Source organism: Oscarella lobularis, chromosome 3, assembly GCF_947507565.1.
Source record: "Oscarella lobularis chromosome 3, ooOscLobu1.1, whole genome shotgun sequence".
Classification (NCBI taxonomy): domain Eukaryota; kingdom Metazoa; phylum Porifera; class Homoscleromorpha; order Homosclerophorida; family Oscarellidae; genus Oscarella; species Oscarella lobularis.
Window position 1 is genome coordinate 560,629 of NC_089177.1, and position 14,024 is coordinate 574,652.

The 14,024-nt window shown below is 48.0% G+C and overlaps 4 protein-coding genes across 6 annotated transcripts; 1 reads left to right on the plus strand and 3 right to left on the minus strand.

Annotated features, from left to right (window-relative positions):
- Positions 1-32: 32 nt before the first annotated feature.
- LOC136185196 (uncharacterized) lies at positions 33-1,315 on the plus strand. The gene has a single exon (XM_065972275.1). It carries the CDS (start codon positions 213-215, stop codon positions 1,263-1,265), a length of 1,053 nt encoding a protein of 350 aa, XP_065828347.1. The 5' UTR covers positions 33-212; the 3' UTR covers positions 1,266-1,315.
- On the minus strand, positions 1,186-7,866 carry LOC136185175 (Fanconi anemia group I protein homolog). 2 transcript variants are annotated; one of them, XM_065972251.1, is made up of 47 exons: positions 7,744-7,866; positions 7,612-7,687; positions 7,465-7,559; positions 7,380-7,415; positions 7,248-7,327; positions 7,140-7,198; positions 6,977-7,085; positions 6,798-6,921; positions 6,652-6,734; positions 6,503-6,593; positions 6,414-6,446; positions 6,262-6,354; positions 6,124-6,202; positions 6,017-6,074; positions 5,880-5,965; positions 5,738-5,820; positions 5,595-5,682; positions 5,456-5,514; positions 5,330-5,401; positions 5,202-5,272; positions 5,089-5,149; positions 4,964-5,029; positions 4,791-4,913; positions 4,669-4,737; positions 4,506-4,607; positions 4,378-4,456; positions 4,230-4,324; positions 4,095-4,178; positions 3,915-4,038; positions 3,767-3,866; positions 3,611-3,710; positions 3,480-3,559; positions 3,377-3,434; positions 3,168-3,329; positions 3,000-3,119; positions 2,898-2,949; positions 2,777-2,850; positions 2,675-2,725; positions 2,551-2,616; positions 2,412-2,496; positions 2,219-2,349; positions 2,118-2,162; positions 2,006-2,062; positions 1,893-1,952; positions 1,681-1,842; positions 1,506-1,625; positions 1,186-1,458 (listed from the first exon to the last, which is right to left on the minus strand). In XM_065972251.1, exons 1-47 carry the CDS (start codon positions 7,825-7,827, stop codon positions 1,327-1,329), a joined length of 4,017 nt encoding a protein of 1,338 aa, XP_065828323.1. In that variant the 5' UTR covers positions 7,828-7,866; the 3' UTR covers positions 1,186-1,326. The 2 variants fall into 2 exon arrangements, with proteins under 2 accessions (XP_065828323.1, XP_065828322.1); XM_065972250.1 differs by having other exon boundaries at positions 2,777-2,853.
- A 1-nt stretch (position 7,867) lies between these two features.
- Positions 7,868-11,680, minus strand: LOC136185178 (SH3 and PX domain-containing protein 2A-like). 2 transcript variants are annotated; one of them, XM_065972255.1, is made up of 12 exons: positions 11,520-11,680; positions 11,385-11,465; positions 11,260-11,335; positions 11,132-11,208; positions 10,984-11,078; positions 10,900-10,931; positions 10,703-10,840; positions 10,538-10,648; positions 10,351-10,468; positions 10,018-10,295; positions 9,935-9,969; positions 7,868-9,887 (listed from the first exon to the last, which is right to left on the minus strand). In XM_065972255.1, the coding sequence occupies exons 1-12, from the start codon at positions 11,583-11,585 to the stop codon at positions 7,920-7,922; spliced, it is 3,075 nt and encodes a 1,024-aa protein (XP_065828327.1). In that variant the 5' UTR covers positions 11,586-11,680; the 3' UTR covers positions 7,868-7,919. The 2 variants fall into 2 exon arrangements, with proteins under 2 accessions (XP_065828327.1, XP_065828326.1); XM_065972254.1 differs by having other exon boundaries at positions 10,351-10,648.
- A 1-nt stretch (position 11,681) lies between these two features.
- On the minus strand, positions 11,682-14,017 carry LOC136185182 (uncharacterized peptidase YuxL-like). The gene is made up of 2 exons (XM_065972260.1): positions 12,003-14,017; positions 11,682-11,954 (listed from the first exon to the last, which is right to left on the minus strand). Exons 1-2 carry the CDS (start codon positions 14,005-14,007, stop codon positions 11,719-11,721), a joined length of 2,241 nt encoding a protein of 746 aa, XP_065828332.1. The 5' UTR covers positions 14,008-14,017; the 3' UTR covers positions 11,682-11,718.
- Between the last annotated feature and the right edge of the window lie 7 nt (positions 14,018-14,024).

Consider the following 14,024-nt stretch of genomic DNA (forward strand, 5'->3'; position numbering starts at 1 on the left):
GTTTGATTTTGTTTTCTTCGATGAAGCGCACGTCTTCGCGAACTTCTTTAGATGGTAGGAGTGGCAGAGGAACAGCTCGATTACAATTGGGTCGAAATTACGCCTCTACGGGTGATTTGGACGACGGCGAAGATGATTTGGCTCGGTACACAAGCGCTCTAGGCCGAAGAGTGCGCCCAAAAACGCAGCCTCAGCAACTCGACTGGTCTAAAATGCTAGATGAACAAAAGAAGGAAGGCGAAACGCTAGAGAAAGCCACAATATCTGACCGTTTCAGCATCAGCTTTAGTAGCAGCGAAAGCAGTGGCGAAAGCAGTAGTACTGAAGATAGCTCATCGTTCAATTACACCAGTAAAGTGAAAGGAGTGGACGAATTGAGCGCCGTCATCAAAGATACAGAGATCACCGAAGAAGGCTTTGATTCGGATACTGGTGATGACAAGGACGATAGTCTTTCGTCTGAAAGGCTGAACGTTGTCATGTCCATTGACGAACTAAGTCCTGCAGTTGAGAACAGAGCTGAAGATGGTCAGAAGGAAGACGTAAAAATAAATAATAAGGTGCCGTCTCTGTTCGGTGCTACAAGAGCTCTTGTGGAAGAGTCCGACGTTGAGGAAATAATCAGTGACGTATCTCCATCAAGAGGCGTCGATACAGAGGAAAAGGAAGGCAGCGATGACGCGTCTTTGTCAAGAGCTGTTGAGAAGGAAGACGGCGATGATTACTATTCGGACTCTTTTACGAACGATTCATCGTCACCTGAGCCAAGTCGCATAACAGAAGATAGAACAAACGACGACGACGATGAAACGGATGAGAGATCTGATTCTTACAGAGATTCGGATGAAACTGAATCGGATGCAGAAGACCTAAGCCAAGATGACGACGAGGCGTCTTTCGCGTCAGAAACCAAAGCCGCAGACGAGGAAAAAGACGCTCAACCTAAATCCCAAAGCGAGTTTGTTGATATTGGAATTCAAGCAACCGCGGCGTTACCTCCCTTCGCATCCACCTCGTCTTCCCCGTTCGTTTCTTCCTTGACCGTCGATCCCGTCGTTCTTGACGCTCTCGTCAATTATTCGCCCTCCATGCTGGCGGTGCACAGCATGACCAAAGAGCAGCTCGAATCCATTCGCACGTTCACCGGTCGTTCGCTGAAATCATTCGAAACGTTCGCTCCCCAACCCACCTATCACTATACAACACTGAACGAGACTAAGCAATACATAAAGAAGCGCAAACGGAAAGTAATGAAGAACTCTTAAGTATAGATACTGTATATAGTGTACGTACTTTGCTAATAAACTGTAGTTGTCTTTGGTCTTTTTAAAACGATGGGCTTTGGCTTGCCTTGTGACGTTTTGATGCCGTCGTTTGTGCGCGATCGCGTTGCTTTTTCCTGCCTCTTGCCTGAGGAACAGAGGAGGGTTGAGTGGCCGCGTCATCTCCCCGTGTCGTCTGGGGAAAGACTAAGTTATACATTAATGGCTATACTCGTCAATTACGTCTTGATTCTCGTCTAGATCAAGCTCCTGTTCTTGCTGATTAAGAGCCTGCTCGAGGGTCGTTGTATTGATGCGAAAATCGCGAGCAGTACTTCGTTTGAAATGCTCCATAAGATTAGTCTGCAGCGAATCAACCGGCTTTCGTCAGGAAAAAAGCAACTCATTAAAGCGTCACCTTAGATTTAGACGATAGCTGAATTAGAAATTTTTCGTATTGCTCCACGCTGTATATAAGGTTGGGGATTATTCGGGTTTCTCTCATCACACGTCCACGTTGAGGTGCTTTCATTTTTTTATTCTTTCCTTTATGGGAGTCGGGATCGCGCGACTCTGCCGCCTACAGCGCACTGAAACCCCCACTCCACCCCAAAAGTGGACAAGACAAACCTGTATATACGTAATAAGTCCGTAGACTTGCGGCTGCAGGTGAGTCGCGCTTAGTTTCACCTAAAGGAGCAATAGAAAGTCAGCGGGAAAAAATGCCTTGATCCGTTGCCGACCAATTTTTCAAACTGCGTAGGCAACTCGCTCACATGCTGAGTATACAACATGAGGCACTGCAAAAAAGGCTTATATGTATAGGATGTATAAGAGAGATCGGTCGGAACCAACGTATTTCGTCGTTGAGCCGAGCGACGCGTAGACTTTCGTCAAAATCTAAAGTAGCGCATTTTCAGATAGGTCAAAGGCCAGCCTCAGCCCTGGCTGCGCACCTTCAGGAGAGACTCCGTGCAAGGACCGAGCGGTAAAGCGGATTGGGTCATTTCGTGAAGACTCACAACTATTCCACCCAATCTTATGCAAACAGCACTTTCCATTGTTTCTCGCTTATCCTCTAGTTCATCTTAATTTAAAAATTAATTAGATGAGCGTTTACTATTGCGTTTGTTATGGAGAAGACCCTGCCTTTTGATTTTAAAAGAGATTTTAGTTTACCAAGTGCCCAATCCACCTCGTTGACTACGCCGTCTAAGTAAGTGATAACAGCCAACTACGAGTAAGCTACTTAATTATTTTGCGCAACTATTTGCTTCGCACTGCCTACCGCAATTGTCGGAGCTGCTGACGGCGTCACAAGTGAAAGATGAGTGCGATCTTCCACATCAACGTCCTGCAGAACAACGTAAATAAAAGACAGGTTTTTTTTTTAAATAGCATGAGTTATCGACCTCGTCTATGTCTCCCAGCTGACTGTGGATGTCCTGGGCGACTTTGCGAACCTGAAAAACAACAGGCAAATGAAAAATGACCCAAGGAGACGAACAACTTACTACGGAAGTGCCGGACTTCTCCTGATGGGTCGTGCTCAATAGCAGATTAAGGACAACTTTGACGAGACTTGAATCCTCTAAAAAACCTTCAGGCAATTCAAATTCCATACTTCTAACCAACCTAAAGTAAATTCCGTGCAGAACTTTTGAAACCACGCTTGAACTTGAGCCAACTGCAATCGTACACTAATAGGCATTCAATCCTAAGGCGTGGTGCACTCGCCTCGCGACCTTCTTTCTCCAATTTATCAGCCAACGTTCCGACGAGATTTACCATCAACTGAACCTCCTTTCCATGACGGCCTCCCTCGTCGCCACCGCGTACAAACCCCAGTATTATTTTCTACGGTAGCGTCACTGCACCTGCACCTGCACTGCTACGTTTCCCTACCTGAAAGTTCCTGATAAGCCTGATTATTTTTTGCTGAAAGTCGGGTGCGTCTGATACAGCAGAAGCGGTGAGAAAATCCTCGAGTTGGCGTGGAAAGTGAATGCAGATAGCGCTAACTAGGTCACAGTATCCTTCAAGTGCCAATAGGCTCAGTGACTTCTCCTGTAAAGTCATTGTATATAGCTAATACTCCTTTTACTTCTACATGCCTTTTCTCTTAGTTCTGAGACAATTTCGTCAGGGTCTGTGAGAAAATTGCATAAACTCCTAGAAAATGTATATAAAACAATGATGAAAGAATAAATATCTTACCTTCCCAGTAGACAGCATTGTTTGAAAATGCTTCGAGAGCCAAGCGATGACGCCTCTTCAGGAAAGCCAGTGGAACGAATCTGAAAAGGAAGTGCTTGCTCCTATAGACATTAAAAAGAGATCCCTGGTACCTGTTTAATGCTACTAGCTGCCGCTCCCATTATGTGAATCACGAATGGGGCAGACTCTCTGAGCAATGACAACGACTGATGATGACTAGGCAATCGATCACTTTTGAAAAAGCAAATCACGCACAGAGTACAGTACAGCAAGCCCATCAATCTCACCAGAACAAAGCATTGAGAAGAGCAGCCACAGAATTCAAAGAAAGAAGAGTAGAAGGCGCAGGTAGTGTTTTCGGCGCAGCAGTCGGCCGTCCTTTTTTCCCTACTGCAAGTCAAAGAGCAGAAGCTCGAAAAAACACAAGCAGCGCACCTCCTCCAGGCGGCTTCGCTTTCAGCGTCGCTGCAAGCGTCTGGTATCGACAGAAAAGCTGAAGCATCGTCTCCGACGATTGAACGGAAAAGTCGCCGCTTACGAACGAAAACTCCAACAAAGCCTGTTTACCGAGAACGCTAGTCGTGAAATGAAACGCGTCCCAGAGACCCTCCCCACTTCGTATATGCCCAACAGCTGGTGCCCAAAGAATAAATTCGTCGCGCCCGTTTCAGAAGCAGGCGAAAAGTCGGAAGTCTTATCCTAAGTCCTCAAGTCAAAATGATTTCATTTGACATCCCATACTGTACCCACCAATCCTAAATCTTCCAATTCGCATTTCATAAGGCGTTTCGTCAAAGAAACGACGACCTTTCGACAGGCATCGACATTTGCGTCGCCAAACGTTCCTATAATAACAAACCAATCTAAATCGCGATTTTTCGTGAAAAGACGGCGATGCCTTCTTCGTCCCCCTCGTCAGAATCGTTCTCTTGGAAATACTGAACCAAGCACGTCAGAAAGCAGCTGAGCAGTTGAGCCTAAACATCTCAAGTCCTATTAGTTTGCAAGATCTTCTATCTCGATCACCAATGGCTCAATAAACTTCAGTTCTTTCCCGTCCTTTGAAACGCAAGAGGCCAGTTTAAGAGGAAGCGGTACGTCTTCGTTTGGCTCGTAGTATCGTCGAAACTTAATAATAAAAAAGATCTCTATATCCACTTGGAAAAAAGAAGAATTCAAGTAAAATTACGTGCTGTAGAAGAAGTTGCAAAACCGCTGGGCCAAGCTGAGAATTCACTTTGGCTACGCTGTCAATGCCCTTTAGAATCAAAAGTCACAGACACTAGCAATCGGAATTGCGATCAAACATACCGCATAAAATACTTTTCTGACGTCACTTTGATGAGTGAAGCATCGCCTCAAAATGCCTAGTACTTCTAAGCAAAGCGTCTCGTTTCCAGCGCTGTTGCTAGTCTGATGTACATCAGCAGCCACCTTTAGTGAGAAAGATCGCGCAAAGTCAACTCTGGGGTTTTCTGCAGTACCTGGCTCAAAGAGAGCGAAGCGGAATACTGTGACAATTGACTACTGGGAGGAGCCGAGCCAATCAGCTACATACAGCACAAGAAATAGATCATAGTACACGTAAATAAACAGCAGCTGCGTGTACCTTGAATTTTTCTAGTATGATCAGATACCCCATAACGGCTATCTTCCTTGCATCGCTTTGCCTTCATATTTCAGTAACGGTCAATATTCTATTGCGGTCATTTAGTATCTTACCTGGCAAAAAGAGATTTTCTAAGCACAAGCATAAGGGAATCTCTTAAGTTTGTACTGAACTTCAGGAGTGGCTTAGAGGAAACAATCATTACGTACTACCGTTGATTTTTTTGTTCCTCTAGCATTACTTCGATTGCTTTTAAAAAGGCTCTGGCTGTGTGAACCGGGAGAAGTGCCAAATGATCAAACGTTTCCCTAATCTAAAAGACGACTTCCCCCATCATCATCCACGTCAAAGAGATGCGTCGTTTCACCTTTGATATCGAGCCTAGCAGAAACTGGGGAGCAGACTCGACCAACGAGGCAAGCAAGTCTACAGTATTACAAACAAAAATGAGATCAAAGCCTTTTCTTCAGAAGTACAAAAGAACGAGAAATTTATTACTATCGTACCCAAAAACGGTTTGACTGAATGGGCGGCTCCAGAAATGATTCGATTCATAGCCAATTCAAGAATATCGCCGCGTACGATATCCTGTGTCTAAAAAAAGAGACGTTGCACAGAAATCTATCTCACAAGGCCATCAAAACTTCACTTTAAACGTCTCTAGAAGCAATTTCGAACCAAGAGAGCACGCTCGCTCTGAAGCAGAGGAGCGAAGGGAGGAGATTGCTCGCTCTAGAAAGATCGTCGTTTTGAAGATAAAGTGTTCCCTTGAAGGGGAATTATACTTTTACCTGCAGTCGGTTTTGCATTGAAACTGTCCATGAGAAGAAAGCCAAATTGAATCAGACCCTGACTGACATAGTCCCAGCCAAAGCGACTGCTCACCCAAAAAAATTCAAAAGAAAACTAAAAATGACACGGACCTAACCTATTTTGAACCGCTTCCAAAAGCAATGCCTCGATGTCCTTCGGAGGAAAGAAATTCTCTACCAAAGTTACTTAGCCAGAGATCGATTCATACGCCGATCTTCGTACCTTGTATCCACTTCGATGTCCTATACTTATCCTTGTCTTTGAAGCATGTCGTGACGGCAGCCTTGAGACAATCAAATATCTGCACGTAAGAGAAACGCTATGGGAAGTTTCTTTCCAATTATAATTGGTGACGTGTACAGGTTCTTCGAAGTGTTGGATTTTGGCAATGGCGAGAGCGAGCGTGAAAGTGAACGGTGCCAAAGCAGCATCGCACGACTGCTGCTGACAAGTCTAGAAATTAACGTCGAAAAAATCTCCCACGGGTCGACGACCCCGTTTGATTTTTAAACCTTGAGATACTTGATGAACTCTCTACCTCTGTCCTATATAAGGACTAGCGTTATCATTTGCAACGTCTGTTGCTTCCACAATCACTTGCCTGGTCTTGTTTAATCGCGAATACGACGTGGAGAATGCAATTGCCTTCGGCGTGACGCAGTTGATCCACTGACAAAGCTGATACATCCACACTGTGAGATCAAAGTCAAGTTTCCCTGCAAAGTAGACGCATTTCTTCATGTGACTTACTCTGACGCCATTTCACTTCTGGCCTGTGAATCCATTGCCACAAAAAAGGCGGAAATTCCTTCAAAGACAAGTATCTTGTGTCCCTAATGAATCACTCATGTCGTTGGAGTCTCTGCTAATTATAATTAATCTATTGGTCGTCCTACTTTCGACGAGAGAAGCAGAAGTTGATAGACCAGTGGCGAGACTTCATTAATGTCGACCTCCTTCAGCATTTGCAACGCTTTTACGATGATAGCCTTCAGCTCGTCTGTCGATAAAGACACGTCCCTGATAGCACCAAAACGTCACAATATATAAGGTATGTCTTCAAACCCAACCCTACCTGAACATGGTAGCTAAATGAATTCCCGCTGTAGAACTCCAGTCGAGATTACAGACAATATCCAATAGGCGGCACTTGTATTCTTGCCCACTACACTCAAGACAATCATCTAAATGGCAGATCTAATATACTACCCTATGGGGATAATAGTAATTATTCTTGCCCTGAACTGTGGGCACTTGACTAAGGTTGTTCAGAATTTTGGCGAACAGTTCAAGACTCCTAAGCAGATAATTCTTCCCTAAGCCCACTGTGTATCTAGTTTTCTCACCTTTTACACTTGCCTGTCTTGATACCCTCAGTAAAGAAACGGGCCAGTTTGACTAACGAAGACGACGGCAACGAGTCCACCTAATCTCACAACATATATAAGTACGTATATATAACTACCTACCTAGTCTACCTCTTCAGTTAGAATTGCAGCGAGATTCGAAGCGATCTGAAGGGACAACGTTTTGAATTTTCTTACTAACGCGGTTTTTTCTTGCCTTTGGATGAATTTCTTCGGTGTCTAAAAGCTCCGAGACGTAGCGGAATACCGCAATGCATCGGATCAAACTGTCGGGAAGATCGCGAGGCGAACCTAGATTTTTTCGTCAATAAAATGCCGAAATCTGGTCCTCGACGAGACGAGCCTTCAAATATGGCCCGTAAAAAAGCCGCGGGATCTCCCGAATCGTGTAGAACTCGTCGGCGAAGACGCTTTTCGATCTGGAGCGACGAGGAGAATGAGAATAGCGACAAAATCGGCGTTTTCGAGCTCCTACGTCGTCGATAGAAACTCGACTCGTCGCTTGACGTAATTCGGCTGTCTTTTTGCTTTCGTACAGGCGTACAAGGGAGACGTCCATGGTTGGAAAAACCCGTGGCGCGCGCGGAAAAGGCCCCGGATAACAGGTACCATATAAAGTAAGAAAAAATAACATTGTGATTGCACTAATCTTTAGACCGGTTCAATGTACGTAGAAGGAGCCCAGCCTTCTTTGTTGCCAATTTTTACGTACCACCAACCAGACTCACTCTTCTCCTCCACAGTGACAAACTGCCCGCCTTCAAAACTGAATCCATCGTCCGAGTAAGCAGCGACAGTTCGATATCCAGAGCCGGTAGAAGGAGCACCGTTACTCACAGGCACACGGACAGACCGTTCGGGCTTCGCACTATCAGCCTTCTTACTTGATTCAAGATACGTCGAAGGGGCCCAACCCTCTTTTGTGCCAATTTTTATGAACCACCAACCGCTATCGTTCTTTTCAACAACCTCGACCGATTGACCGGCAGTGAAACCGATTTCTCCATCAGCGGCGACTGCGTAGTCGCCCGTCGTCACATACCCGCCGCCGGCTTCCTTGGAAACGGGCGGCTTCGATCGCTTGACGGGACTAGGCAAGATTTTCGTCTGCGCATCCTTTCGTTTCGTTGCCGGAGAATAGGAAGGACGAGCCGGTGGACTCTTTCCTCCCGACGACTTCTTTCCTTCCTTCAAATACGTTGACGGCGCCCAGCCTTCGGACGATCCAAACCGAACGTACCACCAACCATTTTCATTCTTTTCTAGAAGACTGCCTTCTTCGTTCGCCTTGAAGCTCGCCTCGCCTTTTTCACCGACGTAGTCGCCGACCGCGTAAACCGAGACCGAGACTTCGCCACTCTTACGATCAACAGCAGTCGTCGTTTTACTACGTGGAACTTGTGCCGGCAACGGTGGATTTCTTTTCGCTGGTTTCGGAGGTCCGGCCGACAAAACTGACGCTAGTTTATTCGCTATCGGTTTCGCGGTTGCCGTCGCTGGTGCCGCCGTCGCTCGTCGAGGCACTCGCGGCGACGGTTTATTAGTGCTAGTGTCTCCAGCTGTCGTCTTCTTTTCCGGTAATTTCACTGGACCACGTTTAGGTCTCGGCGGCGACTTAGCTGTCGATTTGACCGCAACGTTCTTCTCATCCTTGTCGGGAAGAGATACAGGAGTGCGCTTCGGCACTGCAGGACTAATCACGGCCTTCTCGGTTTTCGTCGGTTTAATTGCCTCTCGCTTGGGCCTCGGAGGCGAAGGAGCTCCGGTGCCGCCGCCGCCGCCGCCGCCGCCGCCGCCGCCGCCGCCGCCGCCGCCGCCGCCGCCTTTCTCCTGCTTTGCCATCTTAGCCATACGCGCTGCCAAAGCGGCAGCAAGAGGATTCGAATCCGCCTCCGTCTCCGTTCCCAGAGACTTTCTCGCCGCCGGCATCGGCTTTTTCTCATCGCTCGTCTTTCGCAAATCCAATTCAGTCCCAACCGATTTTCTCGTCACAGGAAGCGGAGCGGGCTTCGATTTCTCCTTCACGTCGCCGCCGCCGCCGCCGCCGTCTTCGTCGCTGACCTCCACCTCCTCTTCTTTCGTTTCGATGTACGACGAAGGTGCCCAGCCCTCGTCCTCGCCAATACGCACATACCACCATCCGTTCGCCGCCTTCTCTTCGACGATCACCGTCTGTCCGCCAGCGAAACTAATCCCGTCTCCCATCTGCGATTCGAAGGCGGCCATCGTCACAAACGTCGTCACTTTCTTCGTTTTCTTTTTTCGCGGAGCTCGTTTGGGCGGCGGCGGCGCCGCCGGCTTCGGCTTCGCTTTCGTCTCCTCGGTCGACGTCTTTCGCGGAGTCGGCGGCGATTGAGCCGGCTCGAAGTACGTCGACGGCACCCAGCCTTCGCCGCCGCCGCCGCGGACCAGTCGAACAAACCACCATCCCGTGTCCGCTTCTTCGATTACTTCCACTTTGACGCCGGCGTCGAAAGACAAGCCGCCGCTCTCCGGCGATTGGAACGCCGCTGTCGAGACGAATATCTTGTCCATGGGAGTGCCGTCGCGAGCGCGTTGCACGGCCTCGGCTATGTCGTGAAGGTTCGTCTTGCCCGGAGTTTTCTTGGGACGAGATATCTTGGAAAAGGAATCAAGGCGCTCTTACAATAGTAATGTCTGTCTACCTTGATGGAACCACGACGTGGAGTCGGTACGATTCCTAAGGCAAAGTTTCTGATGATACGTTTCCTGACCAAATTGTCCTTACTTTGCTGCTGCTGTGAAGGTTTCACTGCCATCGGAAGGACGGGTTTCGGTTCTCCCACGTTTTTCTTGGGAATCAACGGTGATACTGATCCAGGCGATCCTGACGCCTTCCGGGTTTTCTCTTTGGCTGGAGTTGAAGACAACGTCGTGGCGGAGGCGGAGGCAGCTTCCATCGCACTTCCAACAATCTCAACAGGCCCAGTCACAGCCGACGAATCGACGAGAACTCTCGGTTTGACTAAAAAGGCGGCCGGAGCCCAACCCTCCTTTTTCTGGTATCTAAAAAAGAAGAGTCACAGTTGACTCTATCTGATACTTTGTTTTCTCTTTTCACCTGATCAGCCACCAGCCGTCCAAGTTTTTCTGCACAACTTCGACAGTCACTCCCTGCTCAAACGACATCTCGTCGTCCTTCTCAGCCGTATGTGCGCTTGTTGTAATAAATGTTTCCTCTACGAAAAAAAAGGAAACAAAATTGGGGCTTCTCCTGCAGACTAGTTTCCCCCATAAAATTACAGTACCTTCTCCAGGAGCAACTCGATCGCCTTCAGGTTCAGGAGATCCGTCGACAGGCTCCAAATACGACGCGGGGACCCAACCTTGTTCAAAATCAACATTCACAAACCACCAGCCTAAAAAACAAATTCTTACCCCCCAATTTTTTCAATATTTTTTCACTACAATACCATTTTCATTTTTTTCTACGACGTCGGCTATGGCGCCTTCTTTCAAGTCAACCTCGTTTTTCTTCTGCTTTTTATAGTCGGCTATTGCAACGTACTGTTCCAACAGCATCGGTTCGGTGATACACTCCCCCTGAGTTTCTTCAAGCAGAAAGAATGAAAAATATGTTTACTTTAGCGTAACTCTCCCCCCCTCAGACCTTTCGACTTCTTTTTCTTCTTCTTGGTTTCCCTAAAGGCGCGTTCCAGTCAATAAGCCGGGGGGGAAGCCAATGGCGACTCACTCTTCCGTGGGCGGATTGATGTCTTCGGGCGTGACCGTGAAAAATTCGATCAGTTCTCGACATTCAGATATGTTCGGCGGCAATCGAACCAACGTCTACGAAAACCGAAATGCATAGGACAACGCAATATCGATCGCTACACGCTCACGCGACAATATTCGTCGATTCGATCGAGACGTTTCATTGCCACTTCGCGAATGTGACTCCTCCCGAAGATTTTCTTACCTAAAGCGACTCGTTTTAATAAAGGAGACTGCTTTTTTCCCACTCGTTTACCCGGTAGAAAAGGAATCATGCGCTTCGATGGATCTTTCGAGCCGCCTTCTTCGGGAAACGCCTCCAGTAGACCCACCTTAGTTCGAGTTTGACGCTAAGCGACGGTTTCTCGAGCGAATCCTTACCTGAAACTCGAAGAATTTGCTGTAGCGTCGATAGACGACCGTCGTGCTGCCTTCGGACCACGTCAAGAAGATTTTGTAGACCTGAGAAGAGGTTGCGACGTGAGAGCTCGATGCGATTGCGCGAAGCGTTCGTACGTAGTGCTTGCTCGGTGTGCGACGTTTCTCAACGTCGACAACTTTGATGTCTACGATCGTTTTCATCCTTTTTTCCAATTCCCCGAAGCGTACAGTGTACAGCACGCTAAGATGGCCGTGTACCGGAAGGTCTTTTACATCCGGTCAGCCAGCAAAATCACGAACCTTACAAAAAATCAATTCAAAGATCGAAAAATATTCATTTTCCTGGTAGGCCGTTGTTAGGAAGGTGCGTCAGAAACCAGTCGACGTTTGCTTGCCACATGTCTGCAAGTTCATTGGGGTCGCTGGGAATGTGTCCACTCTTCGGATAAACGACAAAAGAGACAGCTCTATTCGGACCGCTCCACTGTCTCTTTAGAGCGTAGTGAAGTTGATAGGCTTGAGATAGGGGAACCCGTGGATCATCGGCTCCGTGATTGATCAATGTATGAGCTAAAAGCCAATAAATTAGGTACATAGCTGTAGTAGCAGCTCACTCACCAGTTGCATTCGTAACATGATATATTGGACTCCGTTCCTCGTAAAACTGCTTCAACTCATCGCTCTCCCAATAGTACCCCCCGAAAGTATCTCTGAGAAGTCGGCTGATGTCAGCCGTGCCCGTGTGACTAATCAAGTCGACGATTCCGCCACCTATCGAAACGGCGACCAATTTCATTCCGTCAGGTAAGGGTCTCGTCAAAGCGACCGCCGTCAAATAGCCGCCATAACTCCACCCAAGCATTCCAACTCGATCTTTCGGCAAGTCATACTTGTCCGTAACATATTGAATTCCCGCGACGAGATCCTCATAATCGCCGCCGCCCCAATCCTTGTAATTCGCCATACGATATTCAACTCCGTACCCAGACGACCCTCGAATATTTGGCAAGAGCACGTAATAGCCCATTTCAGCGAACGTCGCAACAGGATAGCGAGCTCCGACGCCACCATATCCAATAAACGTCGACGTGTGAGCCATATTGGGACCGGGGTGAACGTAAACGATCAAGCTCTTCTGCTCGAATGTCTTTGTCGGAAAAACGAGGAGAGCCTCGACGGGCGTAACGCCGTCCGTCGACTGGTACGTAATTATCGCGGATCGAGCAAACTTATATTGGGTAAAATTCGCGTTCACGTTCGTCAGAGGTTCCGCTTCGATAGCCAGGGATCCTAGCGTTTCGTCTGCAATCGAGGCATACCCATAATATCCCTCCTGGCCGACGTAGATGTTCTCGTACGTGAATCCGACTCCTGTCTGCGGAAATTCGACGCCGCCGCGTACGTACTGAAGAGAGACGCTGGAAAAAACTCCAGCGCCGCTCTGAATTATCCCACTGCGTGTTCGAACCTGAACGAGTTTATACGGAAGCAATTTTCCGTCACTTTCCACTTGGATCGAGTAGAGGTTTACAGCGAATTTTTCCTGCTCGGTGTAGATGATGAATTTGCTGTCTGCTGTCCATCCTATGAGCTGTGGCTCTAGATCGTAAGTGCCCGTTTCGTCGCACATGATCTCCGCTCCTGTCGCGTCGGCGGCAGTGACGCACACGCGCCACGCCTGCGACCAGACCATGTATCGTTTGTCGATCTGCACGAAAGCCAGGAGACGACCGTCTGGAGAGTAGTGAGGTTGAAACGCGGAAGCGTCTTCGCCAATCACCGGAACAACAAGCGGTGACGATTTCTTATAAATTGACGACACGTTCAGCAGAGAAATTCCCAAAGACATCCAGTCATTAGCATAGGTCGTATTTGTAGTCGTAAATGCGAGAAATTCTCCGTTTGGAAGCCAGACGAACTGGGATCCGTGCGGCCAGCAGGATATTAGCCAAGGAGGAAACCCCACGCTCATCTCCATAGACAAGCACTCGACGTTGATCGGATACGTAGTCGAATTGGCGAGGCACAGGACGTGCCCTAACGTCTTCGGTACGCCATTTATGACGTCAATGATGACGTCGTCGTTCACTTCCCGACGATGTGACGTAGGATTGTAGACGTGGTCGACGCTAAAGGCAAACATATTTTCACTTCCGGACCACGTGTAGTAAAGAATTGGTTTCGGAGTCGAATCGGGAAATTTCAACTCAAGCATCTCGGGCGCGGCGAATGTTTCGCCAGAAAGCTGCGCTGTCCACAACGCGCCTTGCGAGAGAAAGACGATTTTTTCGACGTTCTTGCTTGGAATCCACGCGGGAAGGGTGCAGCCGTTCTCCGTGCAGAATTTCGTTACGTTCGACGCGATGTTGTCGCCCGGTTCGAAAGAGAGCGTTCTTCGATCTGATGCAGCGTCTTTTCGCGGTGGAAGATGCTGTATTTCCAAGCGAGTTTCGTACGAAGCGCTGTCGTTTACGAAAACGAGATCGGTGACGGTATAGAGGCAAAGAGAGCCGCCGGCGTTCAGCTGCACGTCGGCGACAGTACGAACGTTGAGTTGGGACAGCGTCGTCCACGCTCCTACCAACAGAGACTCCGAGATAAGCAAGAGAACGAGTGCAAGCATCGCGGTAATTTTAACGG

Bases quoted from the DNA above. Each gene is read 5' to 3' on its own strand.
- LOC136185178 (XM_065972254.1), bottom strand. From the start codon at position 11,585: ATGAAAACGATCGTAGACATCAAAGTTGTCGACGTTGAGAAACGTCGC. The intron at 11,209-11,259 runs GTAAACGAGTGG...GAGTCGCTTTAG, and splicing joins CATGATTCCTTTTCTACCGG to GTAAGAAAATCTTCGGGAGG. The intron at 10,932-10,983 runs GTGAGTCGCCAT...ACGCGCCTTTAG, and splicing joins ATCAATCCGCCCACGGAAGA to GGAAACCAAGAAGAAGAAAA.
- LOC136185182 (XM_065972260.1), bottom strand. From the start codon at position 14,007: ATGCTTGCACTCGTTCTCTTGCTTATCTCGGAGTCTCTGTTGGTAGGA. The intron at 11,955-12,002 runs GTGAGTGAGCTG...ATTGGCTTTTAG, and splicing joins TCATGTTACGAATGCAACTG to CTCATACATTGATCAATCAC.
- LOC136185196 (XM_065972275.1), top strand. From the start codon at position 213: ATGCTAGATGAACAAAAGAAGGAAGGCGAAACGCTAGAGAAAGCCACA.
- LOC136185175 (XM_065972250.1), bottom strand. From the start codon at position 7,827: ATGGACGTCTCCCTTGTACGCCTGTACGAAAGCAAAAAGACAGCCGAA. The intron at 7,086-7,139 runs GCAAGAATAATT...TCTGCCATTTAG, and splicing joins TCAAGTGCCCACAGTTCAGG to ATGATTGTCTTGAGTGTAGT. The intron at 6,922-6,976 runs GTAGGGTTGGGT...TGGTGCTATCAG, and splicing joins CATTTAGCTACCATGTTCAG to GGACGTGTCTTTATCGACAG.